This window comes from Trachemys scripta, chromosome 15 (assembly GCF_013100865.1).
Source record: "Trachemys scripta elegans isolate TJP31775 chromosome 15, CAS_Tse_1.0, whole genome shotgun sequence".
NCBI lineage: Eukaryota > Metazoa > Chordata > Testudines > Emydidae > Trachemys > Trachemys scripta.
The window spans coordinates 2,227,212-2,244,674 of record NC_048312.1 but is presented as its reverse complement, the minus strand read 5'-3'; the positions used below and the strand labels follow the sequence as shown (position 1 = coordinate 2,244,674).

Sequence of the window (17,463 nt, the reverse complement as noted above, 5' to 3'; positions counted from 1 at the left end):
CTATTATCTGCTAGGTGCTTACAAAGCCCTGGTTTGATTATCTGCTCCATTATCTTCCAAAGTGAAGCTGATTGGTCTGTAATTCCCTGGGTTGTCCTTATTCCCCTTTTCATAGAGCGGTGCTATACTCGCCCCTTTCCAGTCCTCTGGGCTCTCTCCCGGGCTCCAGAAGTTCCCAAAGAGCATCGCAAATGGCTTAGCAAACTATTAAGCCATAGCTGGGCATTTAAAACTGGCACCAGCTGGACAGACCCACCCGGCATTTGCAGCAGCAGCTTCCATTTCTGGTTCAGTCTGTCCCCCTGGGACAAAGGGCTTGCGTGTGCCTGGAGAACCAGGCCCAAAGATGGGAGCTGGAAAAGCAAAGTCCTGGTGAAAACACCAGCCGGGCACAGCAGGGAGGGTCTCTCTGCAGAGAGCCAGCTGCCCCGTGGAGGAGAGCTGGAATTGCTTGGTACTGATCTGAAGCTCTGACAGCATGGCAGAGGAGGCAGCAGGTGTTGTTTATTTATCAGTTTCTTCTGGGTTGATTTGTCACCTAGTGCGTCTCAGCTCATCTCTGTTCAGGCTGGCCCTGGCGGGAGATTTCACAGCCCTGGGCTGACAGCTTGGGAGACGAGCTGTCTCTGTTCATCCCCAGATACAGCTGCACTCCCTTCCTCCCCACCTGTTTGCCCTGGAGCGAGGGGAGAGGAGAGGGACTTCGGCTTCCAGGTGCCAATCAGTCATGAGCCTCTGCCACCAAACGAGGAGGCGGTTGGAGGGCTTCCCTCAGCGTGTGTGTTCCTTGGATCTCCCCTGCAATCCCAGCCCCTGCATCCCACTGACAGCAGCTCCCCTTTGATCCGTCCAGAGCAGCACTCAATTAGCAGAGACTTTGAGAGGCCAAGGAACCGTGCTGTCTGCTGTGTTCCCTGGTCCCCCTGCGCTCAGGTGCCTGAGGTGCTGGGCTCTCTTTTGGGAGGAGGGCTTGGCAGGCGTGGTGTTGGTCTCTCTTGCGGGTAGTGTGATTGGCAGGAATACAGACACACACACCCCTGGTTAACCTGAAGACAGGATGGCCGGTTATACTAGGTTGACTGCTGTGTGATGACACGCTTCTGAGCTACGCAGTGATGTGCTGCTGATATCCTAAAGTGGGGCTACTACAAATATTTCTCCCAGCAGCCCTGACAGCCCCCTCTTTTGTCCAGGGGGGCATTGCTCTCCACGGGGGACAAGGAGGAAAGTCTGGCCAAGCTATGGTTTTCTCATAGCCCTGAGATGGAGGCACCCAGTTTGGCAAATGACGGTCTGTCAATGGACTTGTCTAGAGACACAGAGACTTCGCCACTGAAAGCCCCCTCAGAGCATACTGCTCCGCTGGTGTGATTTGGGGAGGGGAGGGGAAAGCTGGGGGGTCTCCTGCCCTGGGGAGAGGTTTGGAAAATACCTGCTATCTGGTGCGTTCTGGCCCATTTGACAGGCTTGTCCTTCAGAAACACGTCTGAGCCCTGGGAATAAAGCCTTGTCCACACTGGCAGGTTCTGCGCTGTAACTCCCGAGGTGTACACACTGCCAAGCCACTTAGTGCGCAGAAACTGCACAGTTGCAGCACTGTAAAAAAAAACCACCCCGACAAGAGGCGTAGAGCTTTCTGTGCTGGGGCTACAGGGCCGTGGGGCCAGTGTAGACACCCTGGTCGATTACAGTGCTGCGATTGGCCTCCGGGAGGTGTCCCACAATGCCTGTTCTCGCCTCTCTGGTCATCGTTTGAACTATACTGCCCTGCCCTCGGGTGACCAACCGTGAGCCCCACGCCTTAAAGTCCTTGGGAATTTGGAAAGTCCCCTTCCTGTTTGCTCAGTGATGCGTGCAGTGGTCTCGGCGCAGCTTTCCAGGTGGCCATGCCTGCTCCACGCTTTCTGGGCCAGATTTAAATTGCCCCTGAATTCAGTGGAGCTGCACTGATTTACATCAGCTCAGGCTGTGATCCCTGGCCATCGCTGCCACTTGGTTCCAGGGCCAGGCCAGCACCGGCCTGTCAGATCCGCCACGCCCCAAGGACTCGTTAGAGCGACCTCCTCCTAGCGATCCTCCTGCTCCTCACTGGAAAACCGGACACGCCGCGTGGTCAGAGGTGGGGGGTGGAGCAGATGCTGGCTGTGGGAAGGGAGGGAGGCAGCGGTGACAGAGGGAGGCAATGCCCCAGGAAGAGGGCGAGAGCTAGGCACACACTGACCCAGCAGCAGGGCAAGAGGAGGCCCTGATGGAGGCCTGTAGCAAACCACTGCTAGCTAGGAAGTAACCCTGCCTATTGCCCACCTCGTTCCGGCCCTGGCTCCCTGCTGCTCCCAGAGCCGCCTGAGGCTTCGGTTCCAGCGGGAACGTCGTCAGCGGTATGGGATGTTTTGACACAATAACTTAAATTCCCCTTCAGAGCAGGAGCCAGTCATCTCATCTCCATGTCCCATAGCACTGAGCTTTCTGCCGTACGAAAGGAACAAAGAATTCAGTTCAGTTAAGCTGTGGGAAATCCAGCCGTGCCGTCAGAAGGCAGCCAACGCCGGCAGCGGGTGAAGGGGGGTGACGGTTGCTCACGGCACCACTGTGAAAAAGCCCGAAGAGGCAGACGTGTTCTGCGCTTCGTCCAGTCAGAGATCAGCCCCCTCGTGCCGTCCGTGCACCCTGCAGCCATGGGCGCAGGCCGCAGGCTTTCAGGTCCACCGCAGCTCTGCAACGCTCCCTGTCCCACGCCTTGCTCACTGGCGCTGGATCGGCCCCTGTGTTAATTCAAACGATCGCAGACAGGGAACAGCCTGCACAGGGACCTGCTGAGCCCTCCAGGAGCAGAGATTTCTCCGGGCGCTCCTCAGAACATTGGGTCCACACACTTCGCTTCCATACCCAAGTCCTGGGCATGGAAGAAGTGAGGGGAGTCTGCTGGGGGGTGGCTCCGGGCCTTGCGGACATGTTTGGTGATGTCGTGGCCTGGAACTGGCGGGGTCCAGTACCCACGTCCCCTGGGTCTGACTCAGTAACGTGCCGGCTGGATTCCCCTGTGCACCCGGTCTGACCAGGCTCCTCTCTGTGCTTCCCTTCCCAGCCTGAACCTGAGCAACAGCGACATCCTGACCATTTATGACGGGGACGAACTCACGGCCCGGATCCTGGGGCAGTACGTTGGCAGCAGTGGCCCCCAGAAGCTCTACTCCTCCACCCCTGACCTCACCATCCAGTTCCACTCCGACCCCGCGGGCCTCATCTTCGGGAAGGGGCAGGGATTCATCATGAACTACATAGGTAGGTGTGCCGGGGGGGCTGCCCTATCCAGCCAGGGCCTCCACTGCGATCTGCTCTTGGAGCAGTGAGGGGGGGCACTGCGATCTGCTCTTGGGGCAGTGAGGGGGGCACTGCAATCTGCTCTTGGGGCAGTGAGGGGGGCACTGAGATCTGCTCTTGGGGCAGTGAGGCTGGACACGTTGCATCTGGGTGTGGCGTCTGCCAGGGCCGCGACTCAGTGAATTCTAACCCAGAATGTGGGGGGGTGAGTGAGGGGATGCAGGTTTTCCGACGCTGAGCTACCTCACCCGGGGCAGGCAATGGGCCCCAGGGCTCTGGCGCAGCTCAGCCGACCCATGCGCTAGCCCTGGGCAGGCTGTTAGAGCAGCAGAGGCTCCCTGTGCTCCTCTGAAACCCGTAGCCGCTATTGCCTACATCCCCCAGGCAATGGCCACCTGCTACAACAGCCCTCTGTGGCTACTGTCCCTGGCCTTCTGCCAGCCCTTGCAGCATTCTCCAGCCGTGCAGGCCCCCATGGGCTGGGCCAGACAGCGCTGCCAAACTGCAGCACCGCACCGGCCATGGGGAAAGGCCAGAGTGACGCTCACTGCCTCAGGATTGGGGGTGGGAGGTGCTTGGTGCTGACTGACGGCTCCCTGACTCTGTGGGGATAGCCTGGCCCCTGGGCCTTACCTGGGGCCAGTCACTCATTCCCACCTTCTGAACCCTCTAACTCCCTCATTCTGCACACGCCACCTAGTGTCCTCCTGGCTTCCCCAATGCATGGCGGGGGCTGGCCCACTGCACGGGGTGGGTTGCACTAGCATGGCTGTGGGAGTGCTTTGGTCAGGCTCATCCGTTGGTCCCTCAGCACCGACCCAGGGTGGTGATGGGCTACCCAGTACCACGTGTGCATTGCAACACTCCAGCTGCATCCAGAGCCCCGTTTGTGCATACACAGAGTGCCCGGCTTGCACACACGCAGAGCGCCCGACTTGCACACATGCAGAGTGCCCGGCTTGCAAACGCGCAGAACGCCCGGCTTGCACACACGCAGAGTGTCCAGTTTGCACACATGCAGAGCGCCCTGTTTGCACACGCGCAGAGCACCCGGCTTGCACACACGCAGAGCACCTGGCCCCCCTCCAGGAGCTGGCAGTGGTGCCCAGCGAGCATTTCTCCTTCCCGCCTGCATGCACTATTACAGCAGCAGAGAATGAGATACAGTGCAGGTCAGCTGTGATCTGCAGGGCCCCTTCCGTAAAGCGCCGCACTGCGTCTGTGGACACAGCGATCCGCTTGAAAGTCACCGACCTTAGGAACTTAGGGGGCAGGAAATAATACGGTGGAGCAAATTAGCCTGGAACTGTAAGTGCTGTGCTCGGCTAGCGCTGCTTTCACAGCAGGTGTGAAAACACAAACCCTTTGGGATCAACTGCCTGCAACTGGCTTCTGCTAAACTTACACTAATGCTGACAAACTGCGTTTAGCCTCCAAATCAAGGCAAATGTACCAGGCGGCTTTGGTTAGCCGGGAATTCCCCATGGCCAGCCCCATCCTTTGGGGATCTGGGCCCAGGAGGATATTTCAGCTCCTCGTTAACGATGGGACAGATCGTTAACAGAAGGGCAGCAATAGTCATGTGTAAAGGCCCAGGCACACCGCTTGCCTGGGCAGTGAAGGGATGCTTAGGAAGTGCCGCCCATTTCTGAAACTCGTTAGGGTCTAGCGGGATTTTTGAAGCCTCTAAACGCAGCCCTAATCCGGTGCTGTGCTGATCACACTGTGCTGTGACGCTCCCTCTGCTGACCATGGCACCAGCACCACCAGGGCTAGCAAATGGCCGGCTGTATGCTTTTCACATTCAGAGCTGGAAGGGTCATCAGCTTCACTTTGTAAATCAAATAACCCCTCTCCGGGCAGCCTGTGCAGCACCGAGAAAGGTCGCCCCCTGTTGGTGAGAAAGCAAGCAGGCAGGCCAAGGGGCAATCTGTGCAGATCGTTAAGTACTAGCGAGCATCTTTCTGTGGCTACAGAGGTCTCAAGGAATGACTCGTGTTCAGACCTGCCTGAAATTCAGAACGGGTGGAAGACCACATCACACACAGCACTAGTGAGAGGGGCCAAGATCACCTACCAGTGTGATCCAGGATATGACATCGTAGGAAGTGACACGCTCACCTGCCAATGGGACCTCACCTGGAGCAGCGACCCTCCGTTTTGTGAAAAAAGTAAGACAAACCCCTCCTCCCCCCTACACACACATTACTTGGTATTGCTGGGTTCGTGCACACAGTCAGCCAGGTCCAAAGCCCATTCAGATCAATGGGGAGCTTTCCTTTGACATCTCTGGACTCTGGATCAGACCCATTTAATGTCAGGGTGCATGTGAAATGGGACGCGGTTGTGCTGAACACATGCTGAATAAAGCGTTTTCCAACCTCCTTCCCGTGACTTTGCCAGTGGACTCCACACCAGTCCCTTTCAGAGCTACTGATCGGTTTATCTGCCCCCACTGCCTGCCTGGCTGCTTGTCCTGTGTCACGTTCCTGTGAGGAGTTACACAACCTGTTTGTCTCTAGTTATGTACTGCACAGACCCTGGGGAAGTGGACCACTCGACCCGTTTAATTTCTGATCCAGTGCTGCTGGTTGGAACCACCATTCAATACACGTGTAACCCAGGCTTTGTACTGGAAGGAAGTTCCCTTCTTACGTGTTACAGCCGCGAAACAGGAACTCCAATCTGGACATCAAGGCTACCCCACTGTGTCTGTAAGTTGGGCTCCGTGCTCTATGGGGTTGCAATTATTTCTCTTCTCGCGGCTGCAGTTTTACTTTACTCCTTGTTATCTGAATTGATTTGCAAGTTTCCCATTGGAAATTCAGAACCCGCTGGAGCAAGCAGCGGATGAGCCCAGGGTCCCTGCAGACAGTCCGTTCTGTAAGCACCAGACATACCGAGCCAGGCATCAGAAACCATTGCTCCTGTTCTGTCACCTCCAGTTTCCTTCGGGCTTTTTCCTCCTTTCAACAGCGAGATCTTTAGGGACGTTCTCCTTGCTATAGCCCCAGATCCCGTACACTAGATACCATGTGGGCCGCACTGGTCCCATCCATCCAGGAGGCCTTTTCTTTGTTGCCGGAAGTTTGAAGACTCCCTTCCTACACACCAGCAATTCAAAGCAGTTAATAACAATTCAAATAACCAGGGTCTAGAATGAGAGGATAAGTAAAAGCTCGTTAAAGAGGCTGACGAGCAGCAGTGTAATAGAAACACCCCTGATAGCAGGTCTCCCTGCAACAGCAGAACAGGCAGCGCTGCTGCTGAAATCACTGTGGGTTTTGTTCTGTGGCCTCCCATCTCGTTTGCAGAAGACCTGTGTCACCCCATCTCCCTGCAGGGGTGCTACCAGCTCCTGACCCTGCCTGCTAATGGGGTCCGATACTGCCAGAGCGGAAGGCAACGCTGCCTGGTGCAAGGAAGGTGAAGAAACTCAATATCTTCCCTGCTCAGCAGCTCCTGCCCCTTTGTCCCCCAGCTCCTGATCTAGAGCAAAGGCCACCCCGGTTGTACGCTGGCTGTTACCACCAGCAGAGCTGGTCAAATCCCTCTTACTGCGAGACAGTGCCGCCTTGATTTCATTTCGCAGGCTTCAAAATTGACCCATTTTTCAGTTTTCCCCCATTTGTCATTAATATTGCTTTCAAAATTGGGGAGGTGTCAACGTTCCTTGTCATTTCAATGGCCATGGCCAGGATTTTTCAGTCAAAACTTGGGAAAGGGGCCAGAAGATGGCAGGCCATTTTGTAGGTGCTGACCATGTCAGCCGTTTTCATGAAAAGATCAGTGGCGTCTTTTTTTTTTTTAAGGCCATTTTCAATGAAAAAACGTATTGAAATGGTTCAAGCAATGAAAACCCTACTCGCCCCAGGGGAGATACTCCTCACACCCAGGGAGCATGCTGCTTCAGCGAGCCAGTGCCCTTGTCCCTACAGGCACCGTTCGTGACCACTTTCCCTTCAGTGATCCAGCCAGGCCTCCAAGGCACCAAGTATCACCAGCCCCAGCTAGTCAGAATCATGAGCTGGACCCCAAAGATCATGAGACTGGCTTAAAAATCATAAGGTTTTAAAAAACGATAAATGGGGAAGGGGTGTTTTTATTGGTTGCCAGGACTTTGAAAAATGCAAGCTGAGAGTCTCGTGTAAATCATCTGACTCCGGGAGCTGGGGCTTTTAAGAGGAGTGCCAAATACCATGAGAGACATGATCAAATCACATGAATTGGCAGCACTGATGCTGCATATTACTTCTCTTGGGAATCTTTCCAGAGTCCATGTCGTGTATTGGGGGAGGGGGGGAAGGGGTGGCAGGCGATGCATGAACTCCTGTCATTTGCTGGGGAGGGCGCCAGATCTGCGTAAGTGTCTGTGATTTTGCCATGCTCTCACTCCTGCAGGATACAAACCCAGTAACCCGTACCATAAATGGCAAATGTCCTTTAGCTGGAGGAGGCCTGTAATATGGCGTGGAAGATCCTGAGCTCGCACCTTGCTGCTGACCAGGCAGCTGTGCAACCAGGTTCCTTACACGAGGGAGCTAGAGGGCCGAATCTAGGAGGAGCGCTGTCACCCCCCCCCCTTTTGCTGCTGCCTGTCGCCTTCCTTTTAGCATGCTCCCCAGCCTTTGCCTGGCAGCGGCTGGACAAGTCAGTGAGCTAATGGCAACGATCACCTCCCTCTGCTGGCGTTCTGTAGCCACTACTCACTGCCTTACTGGAGTCCTCAGCTCTGCCCTGCATCCTCGGGAGCACAAGGGGAAGGGGCAGCCTCCTGGACCCTGGGTGACAGTCAGTGGTTGGCCTGGCCCCAGAAATGCTGGTGTTGGGTCAACACCCAGCCTGGGCAGAGCGCCGGTCGGGGTTTAGCTACTGCTTCCGCCCCACTCAGAACCGGGACTCTCTGCGCCCCTCACTGTGCCTGGACCAGAGCAGCTGCCCCAGTGCCGCAGACTGCACAGCGCATGCCCCCGGGGCTCCTAGCACCTTTACAGGGACACATAGGGCGCCCCAGAAAGTGCTGGCTAAGAGCTGACGGTGCCCTTGCCCCGCTCACTTGCAACCTGCCTGTTCCATGCAGCACCCAGTCTCTGCTCCCTCTGCTGGACACTTAGCCCAAGCCAGCTTCCCCCCTAAATGTTTGATTTCATAGCAAGAGACAAGGGGGAGGGAATAGCTTTTACTGGACCCACTTCTGTTGGTGAGAGAGACCAGCTTTCCAGCGGCAAGGTAATCCCGGCATCACAGCTAAGTGCAAGGTGCAACAGAGAGTTTAGCATAAGTCGTTAGCACATATTCTAAGGGCCCATTCGAGGTGGAGTGGCCTGTTAACACCAGCAGTCATAGGACAAAAAGAAGGGGTAAGAGGGGTTCCGGATTGAAAACAGTTGTGTAAAAAGCTAAGGGAAAGGTTTGGGCCCGATCCCCAGCCGGTGTCAATTGGCCGTCACTCCACTCTGCTCAACGGAGCAAAGTCTCTTTGCAGTCACGCTGCTTTGTTGGCTGGGCCGCCCGCTCTCTGCCTCTCACGCCCTCTCCCTGCAGAATGCCACCTTGGGCTTGTCTGAAAGCCCATCTTTTCCTGGAGTTTGCTGTGTCATTTTGAAGTAGCTTCAGCTCCCCACATCATCCTCTGGGCAGAGGCAAGACTCAGCCCCACTTGCCTGATGAGACCCTTTGGCATTCTACAAAGGCTGCACAGGCTGGGTTGGCTATCACAGTGCTCATCGCTCTGCAGGGCCTGGAGACCAGAATCGGCAGTCGGTTTGTATCTGCTCTACGGAGGCCCGGCCTGTAGACAGAGTCCCAGGCTGTTCTCTGACAGGCCTATCAGTTCTGCCTTGGCATTTCCGCTGAGTAGCCACTTCCCGCAACCCTTGTGTGGATCAGGTTTGTTGTCGTAGCACATCCTGAAATTCAGGAGTTCGCTCCATAGCCAGTGTGAGGAAGAGAGAGCAGCACTGGGAAATCACAGCTCCATTTGCCAGCGCACTTTGTTGTTTTAGTCCTGTGTGTTCTGGAGGAGGGCTTTTGCTGATGTTCCTAGTTCTCCCGCTCATCCTTTCTCTGGGGCCATGACAGAGAACAGTGATACTAGATTATTGCCAAAGAGCTCAGATGTCCCTTCATGGAATTAATGCTTCAGGTCCCACTATTTCCTATGGGAATAAGTCTGTGCCCAGCTCTGGAGTGTGTGTATATTTTCATGGTGATGGTGACTGTATAATACCAGTATGCAGTGTACTTGTAGTTGTGTCAGTCCCAGGATATTAGCAAGACAAGGTGGGGGAGATAATTTCTTGTATTGGACCAACTTCTGCTGGTGAATACCAGAGCACAAAGTTCACCTTCTTACACACTTAACAGCTGTTGAACGGACTAATATACCAGGCTATTGCCTGACATACTGTTCCTCTTTAGCCAAATGCAGTTGGTGAAGGTGAGGAAAAAATAAATCCAGTGATTACTGTGGCTACGGCTTAGATCCCACAGTACTGGACTGACGGCTAGGTAAACGCTCGGGACAGGCAGAAAAAGCGTGACTCTCACTGGGATGTTTCTTTTCAGCTGAAGAGTCCCTTGCCTGTGATAATCCAGGATTACCTGAAAATGGCTACCAAATACTCTACAAACGCCTTTACTTGCCAGGCGAATCCCTGACGTTCATGTGTTATGAAGGCTTTGAGCTAATGGGCGAGGTTACTATCAAATGCATTCTGGGCCAGCCGTCCCACTGGAGCGGACCCCTGCCCATCTGCAAAGGTAACGAGCTTTCTGAGACAGCTGGAAAACAAGACCACAGTTTGGGAAGGGGCTGGAATCCACCGGGATTTTGCAGGTGTCCTCAGCTAGTTCCCGCCACGCCAGAGAATTAGCTCTGAGCAGCGACCTCCTCCCAGCACGGAGATTTCTCCATTCTCACCGCCATTAAAAGACAGCAAAGCATGTCACTGCAGTCCCCTCCTTAAGAGCTCCTTCTTCTGTTTTACCTTCAGCCCTGAAAACAAACAGCTCTCCAGGTGTCACCCAGGCTCTCTGACACATTGGTGTTGCCAGGTTTCCAGCCACGGGCATCGGAGATTTTGGTAGTTGTTACGGATTTATCTCTAAGAGGTTCTGCCCGCCCGGGGGAGGGAATCCATCTCAACCCCTTCCTAGTGAACTGTGTCGGAAGCTGCTAACTAGCAGCAGTTGCCCAGCACGTGGCAGACAGGGCTGGGGGAGCAGAAATGGTCCCCAGAGTGTCCAGAGGGGTCTGGATTCTGCCCCAAGTCCGGTGAACAGTTTGTTCCTGCATTTAACATTTCTCTATGTGGACCCTGCCTTGGGTCACGAGTTGATGACAATGGCCAGAGGAAGCCCTGCTTGGTGAACTGGCCAGTTTTCAGTTTGAGTCTATTTCCTGGACACAAGGAGGGACCTCCTGGTAACACACTAAACAGCAGGAAATAACCATCCCACAATTTCCTGTGAATTGCCCAGTAACCGTGTCCCGGAACAGCAGTGTATTTCCAGGCTTTTGCAGATTGCTCAGGAGAGGATAATGTAATTCCCCTGACCCCAGGCTTCGCTTGGCAGCTGATTGCCCTGTAGTTATATGGCGCTTGTTGTAAGGCCAGTCCAGGAATGCCTTCGGTGGGTGCAGAAAGGCCAAAAGCATCCAAAGAGCTCAGTGTTGGGGGCACGGTTTGGGGTCTGTGGAGAGAAGCAGAGACTCCAAATTGGGGGACTCCCCGTGCCCACGTGCTGATGGAAGAGACCTCTGGGGTATGTCACTGCAGAGGGCAGGGGCATGGGTGTGAATGGGAGGGGAAGTTGAGAAGGATGCACAGGGACACTCATGCGGGATGCCCACCAGAACTTTATTTCCTCTCTCTCCTAAAACAAGGATGAGAGGATATTCAAAGCAATTGAAAGGCAGCAAATTTAAAATTGATGCAAGGAAATCTCCTTTTACCCAGCATAGGATTAGCCTTTGGAACTCACTGTCACAAGATGCCATTGAGACCAAGAGTAGAGCAGGATTCAAGAAAGAAACAGACACGGATATGGATAATGAGAGCAGCCACCGTTAAATTAGACAGGGCTGAAAATATTAATGACGGTTATAAACTCTCGTGCTCAGGGCATGAGGCGACTACTCCTGACGGGGTTGCAGGAAATGTCCCCAAAGGGCAAGTCATTCCATAATCACCCACGATGGGCTTTCTGGCACCTTTCTTGAAAGCGTTTGAAACAAGCCACTGATGGAGAAAAGAGAGCAGACAATTGCCCATCAGATGTTCCTATGAAAGTGCTCAGCGAGCTTCCCCTGAAGAAGGAGATCCAGGGGGGTTCCTTATGCTGCTGGGAATGTTCTTCTGGCTAGTTCTAATTTCTGGCCTGGGGCACTAGAGTTTTCACAAAGAGGGAAAATAGTAAATCCACCTAAGGGAAATGTGGGTATTTTTCACATTTCACACGAGACTGCCAGCCCCCATGACCATCTCGAACCCTGCCAACAATTCCCAATTTCTCTTGCAGTGAATCAAGACAGTTTTGAACACGCTTTAGAAGGTGAGTGAAATCCATTTGCTGGAAAATCCCAGTCAGGCAGAGCACATGTCTGGCACCGCCCTCTGGAGAGTGCAGCACCTGCATTTGGTCAGACAATGCAAACAAATTTGCAACAAGTATGCATTGCGCCATTGACATTGCTCTGCAGTTCAGAAATTAGGGACTCTGGAACGCAGCTGGGCTGACCACTCTGCATGGGAGGGTGTCACGTGCCCTCAGTGCAGGACTCTTCAGAGGGATGGAATATTTGGGGAGGTCCTCTGGGCAGAAGGGCTTGGTCTGAGGCTTTGAGTACTCGTGGTCACCCATTGGGGCCTGCAGCTGGGACCACTGGAGAGCAATTGCATTTCAGACAATAAAATCTCTCTTTCACCTGCCCGTCTCCTGCAGGGCACCTCAGGGCCCCACTTTGTGCTCCCAGCTGATATGGGACACTAGACAATAGATGGGGTTGGTTTGGGCTTGTGAAGAAACCCAGGGCTGCCCGGGGGGGGGGGAGGCAAGTGGGGCAATTTGCCCCAGGCCCCCACGAGAGTTTTTCAGGGCCCCTGGAGCGGGGTCCTTCACTCGCTCCGGGGGCCCCAGAAAACCCTCGTGGGGCCCAGGCCCCCGGAGCTTCTTCCACTCCAGGTCTTCGGCGGCAATTCAGCGGCAGGGGTTCCTTCCGCCCCGGGACCCGTCGCTGAAGTGCTGGGTCTTCAGCGGGAATTCGGCGGCGGGGGCCCCCCGCTGCCAAAGACCCCAGGCCCCCTGAATCCTCTGGGTGGCCCTGAAGAAACCTGGGTCTTACGGTTATATTTCAAACAAGCATCATTCTGCAGCTGGCCACAGAGACAAGGCAGTACCATGAGGGGAGGGAAAGGTTAGGAGGGAAGCAGAGCCCAAGGGCGGGGGGGGGAATCCTAAACGTTTGGCCTATGGGAACATAATGAATATTGTGTTTTCAGTAGCAGAAGCTGCCGCAGAGACGTCGCTCGAAGGGGGAAACATGGCGCTAGCCATATTCATCCCAGTGCTGATCATCTCACTACTGCTGGGGGGCGCATACATCTATATCACAAGGTGGGGACCCACTCTAACAGCAACACTGGGCACTTCTCCAGGGCCTCTAACCAGGGATCTCAGAGCGCTGGGCAAACAGCAGCTCAGAAGCCTCCCAGTGCCCTCTGCCCAGTGCTGTGTTCCTCCCGAGAGGGAGCACCCAGCAGCTACCCCGGACCCTGTGGGTGCTGAGGGGCCAGGCAGCTCTGATAATTAGCCCCTTACCTCGCAGTATTTGCTGCCAGTATTGCGTGATCTCCGTGCTGCGCAGTGAATGCAGGCGGGAGAGCAAAGGGGAATGGGTGATTTGGGAGCGTGAGTGTGGGTTGCCTTGCTCCATTGGCTTCACCACTCCACATGCGCAAGCCATTGGGTTCTGCGTTGTTCCAACCCAGTGAGGTGACTTCTCTGTCTTGCGTCTCTTTTTCTCAGATGTCGGTACTACTCCAACTTGCGCTTGCCCCTCATGTATTCCCACCCATACAGCCAGATCACTGTAGAGACGGAGTTTGACAACCCAATTTACGAGACAGGGGTGAGTTGGTCTTTCAGTGCCTCAGTTCTCTCCAGCCGTACATTACGTTAAACTGAAGGTGAAGGCTTGGCGCAAACTCACAGCAAGAGGGAAGGTTACGAACCCCCCTCAAGGTCCCTCCTGAGAGAACATCTCTGCTTCTTATCGCCCTTTGTGTCCCGGTGGGCAAATGATGCAGCGGGTCAGCCAGAAAATCAGTCTTTAGGGGAGTTTCAACAGCACCAGCATTTCCACCCCACCCTGGGGACAGGGTGAGCCGGACAATCAGAGCGAGGGGCAGGGGGTGTTAGAGTTTAGCCAAGGAGGGTCTAATACCCTCCTACTGACTGCTGGGCTCCCCTCTCCTGGCCCTTTGGCGTGTGAGACTCCCCCAGGCGCAGGTAGGACACCTGAGGTCTAAAGCAGGGGATGTGAGTGGCTCTGTGGATTCTGCAGTGACATGACAGGCTCGTTGTGGGGCAGGTACAGCAGTTACACTGAACTAGTCTCCCCCGAGGGGTCTCTGAGCTAAGCTCAGTGCCGAGGGAAACTGCGGGGCCTGCTGGAAGTCCTGTCCTCACCTCCCGCAGCTGCTTTGCACAATGGCTTCTGTCTAACTTCTAGCTAGGAAAGCGCCAGATCCTGCCAGGTGCTGAGCAACCAGCTCCTGTTACATGGGGCGAGAGTCTCCCAGCCAAGCTCTGAGCTCCATGTTAGAACAAGGGGCCTGTTTGAGCAGCCAGGTGTGTGTGTCTGGGGGCATGAGAAATAAGGCAGTGCCTTGGCGTGAGTTAGGTCTTCAAATCAGTGTTGCCTACTCTCAGTTTTATCACGAGCCTCACAATATTTGGCATTTGACTCAGAGCCCCAGCTCCCACAGGCCACAGATTGCATGAGAATCTCAGCTTTCATTTTAAAAAGTCAGTTTCCAGCCCCTGTGGTTGTAAAGAAAAGCTGAAAAATGTGACCCAAGTGTGACCCAAAGGCTCCAAAACTGGAAGGCAGAGTAAAAGACCCCAAATGTATTATCTGTTTAAACCTCGTGATTTTTAAACCAATCTTGTGATTTTTGGGACCTGATTTATGGTTTCTGAATGTCCGGGGTTGGCCATACTGTTGTCTCCATGAGAAAACTGTACCAAATAGCGAATCAGTTTAGAAACGGGTCTAGTTAAATTGACACAGCCCTCTTGCACGGGCCCTCTTAAATAGAAATCAAAGGGAGACACCTGGGGTTTTGAACCCTTTAACTACATCAGCTTCTAAACCAATTTAATGAAATCAAGCCAGTTTTCTTGCATTGACAAGGCCTAGATATCACCTGGGTCTGATCTCACATAGACCAGGGCTGATTAATGTGGGTGGAAACCCAACCATTCCTTTAAACGTGTTTTTTCTTCTTTTTAGGAAACAAGAGAATATGAAGTTTCAATATAAAGACAGTGATATGAGAGTCTCCAAATGTGAACTTAATTCACTCCAATAGAACTTCCTCCGTAACTAATCCAGAGACCATGTGGAGTTTAATTGGAATCCTGGACCTACTCTTGTCTGTCCTTTTGCCTCTTTATTGATGATTTCACTGTTTTCTTCGCTGTATTTATTCTATTTAACTTGAGATAGATGTGTTCAGAGTGTTCCCGGCAGGCTGTACTCCGCTCCCTGGGTGTACCAGACCTCTGAGGACCAGTGCAGAGCTACCAGCCCACACATGAAGGTGGGTAGGTGCAGGGATCAGCTGGCCCCATCCCGCAGCAGCGACAGTCTCCAACTCTGCACTGGCCACACGCAAAGAGATTTTACGTTTTTCGTGGTGTTAAAAATTAAAATGTCTCCATGCAAGATCCTGCAGTTAACTGCCAAGAGCTGGGTTAGACACAGAGCTTGATTCCTTGGTATTATACATAGAGAGTCTTTCTGAGCACTGTCCTAAGCCTAACTACTGCCCACACATTTCCGGTTCTCCTAGAGTTTGATCAGGCATCTGGTGCTACGCTCTCTGATTCAAAGAGCAGTGAGTAGAGGGAGCAGCCTCTCTCCTGGGGCCCATCTCAGGAAAGTTACCAGGCAGGTACAGCGCAGTGCCCTCGGGTGTCTGGGGAGAAAGGGGAAGCAGAGACCAAACTAGCAAGTTACATGCTACTTGCTTGGCCCAGTTTGTTTTTAATCCTGGAGAGGCTCATACAAGAACATGTGAGCTGCTGCAGAGAAGCCTTAACGTGTGCAACCAGCGATTGCTGAGCATATCAACCATGGTCTGAGAGACCTTGGCAGGCATGGGTACAATCTTCTCGGGCTGTGTTTCTGCTACACTGGGAACAGACAGGCTTGCTTGTCTTCTCCTCACACCTGTTATTGCTTTTTAATAACATTTACTGTGGCCATTGCAAGGAATATGCAGTCTCTCTCAAAGTCGGAGTTCACCTTTTGCCCACTTTATTGTAAGTATCTCAGGGTAATAACGATGGAATACAGGATCCTATCATATGCTCTGGTTAATTTTGGAGCATTCACCCTTCAAGGTTACGGTGCCCTCATGCAACTGGAAGAGTCCACTGTTCTTCTGGAATAGCTGCTCTGGGAAGGGCAGGTGGGCTGGTTAGTTAGCCACAACTCTGCATGGGAAGAGCCAGAGTCAGTCCTTCCTCCCATCTTCCCGGAGCATGCAAAGCCAGCAGAGTGCACTTGATCAGATCTCAGCAGCATGGGAAGACTTTATGGCAGCAACCAAACCACCACGTTCCTGTCATTCCAAACCCATTCCAGGGCGCTGCCACTACTCCGAGGCAGAAAACAGTGTCCAGTAAGAGCTGCACTGTCCAGCTTTGAGCTAACAGGAAATCAACTAGATTTGCACTCCGCTTGTGAGTCAGGCATTGGGCAAACCCCACTTGGAGAAGAGAGAATAGACTAGTGGGATGATGGTAGGGAAGAAAGTCAGGTAGCAAACCTTCCCTGACTTCAGAACAGGAGCCCAATCGCTGGAGGAACATAGCAGGCAAAATAGAGCCTTTAGTAGCCACTTCCATCTTGATCTAACCCTGTGACAACTGGAATTCGAGCACCACATTCATATTCTTTGGTTCTGGAGAATAATATGTTCACATTTAACAAAACAAATGCTCAAATGGTTTCTTTTCATGGAAACATAAAGATTCACAAAAGGTTCCAATGACTTAGTTACCAATATTTCTCTTCACAAAACTGGCGGTCACACAGGACCATTCCTGCTATCATTGGAGGGACAGCGACATTGTTGATGTTTCTTTGGCTGCTGGTGTCTTTTTTCTGTCTGTGTAGAATGGCAGTTCTAACCATGACAACGTTTTCAAGTCCGTTTTAGTTTAGAGAAGGTTAGTGCATCTCTGCAGTGGTATGACTGAGACATTAGATTTTTTTTCCTTTGAAAAAAACAAAACTGAATGTGTATTTGTAATTTGTAAAGGTTAAAAAAAAAGAAAAACAAAAACAAAAAAAGGTGCCAGAAATGTACCAGGTATTTCATTTCTGTTCATATATGTCTGTTTTTATAAGAACAATGTGAAAATTGTTGGGATTAAATATTTTTGAACATGATCCAGTACTTCCATGGGAAGCTCTAGAATTTAGTGTAACCTTAATACAAATTGTACTATATTTTTTAATGGTTGAAAATAAGTTTAACAAAAATGTGAGCCACAGAATATGCCTGTGCTTCAGCCTGTATTACATGCTGCATACACGTCAACGCGATCTGCCATGTGATCCGCAGGTCTCCATGGTTACACACCAGACCCTTCCATTGTCACATTCGTGAATGAGTCTGATCCGAAATGAGTGAATGGTGCAGAAGAGTCCCCCTGGACCCAAACGGTGACGATTGATGTCTTGGGTCCATCTCACAGTATTTCAACTGTGGAGTTTTTCTCCAGAAAATGGGCCCAGGTTATCCCCTGCAGCATATAAGCCTGGTGGCTCTCAGGGGCGCCTCAGGGCTAGATTCTAGTCCCTCAGAAGTCACTGGGATGAGATTGGGCTCTCTGTGTTCTCCA

The 17,463-nt window shown here is 52.9% G+C and overlaps 1 protein-coding gene across 2 annotated transcripts in view; it reads left to right on the top strand.

The window, feature by feature from the left end:
* The window catches only part of SEZ6L (seizure related 6 homolog like), a 143,041-nt gene extending 126,033 nt beyond the window's left edge, over window positions 1-17,008 (top strand). The window contains exons 10-17 of one of the 2 annotated variants that reach the window (XM_034791293.1): window positions 3,086-3,282; window positions 5,298-5,492; window positions 5,844-6,035; window positions 9,889-10,083; window positions 11,845-11,877; window positions 12,828-12,939; window positions 13,351-13,453; window positions 14,840-17,008. In XM_034791293.1, coding sequence (XP_034647184.1) covers window positions 3,086-3,282; window positions 5,298-5,492; window positions 5,844-6,035; window positions 9,889-10,083; window positions 11,845-11,877; window positions 12,828-12,939; window positions 13,351-13,453; window positions 14,840-14,869 — 1,057 coding nt within the window. In that variant the 3' untranslated portion in view covers window positions 14,870-17,008. Of the gene's footprint in view, window positions 1-3,085; window positions 3,283-5,297; window positions 5,493-5,843; window positions 6,036-9,888; window positions 10,084-11,844; window positions 11,878-12,824; window positions 12,940-13,350; window positions 13,454-14,839 lie in introns of both variants that reach the window. The other variant, XM_034791292.1, reaches the window with a different exon arrangement.
* The last annotated feature ends 455 nt before the right edge of the window (window positions 17,009-17,463 follow it).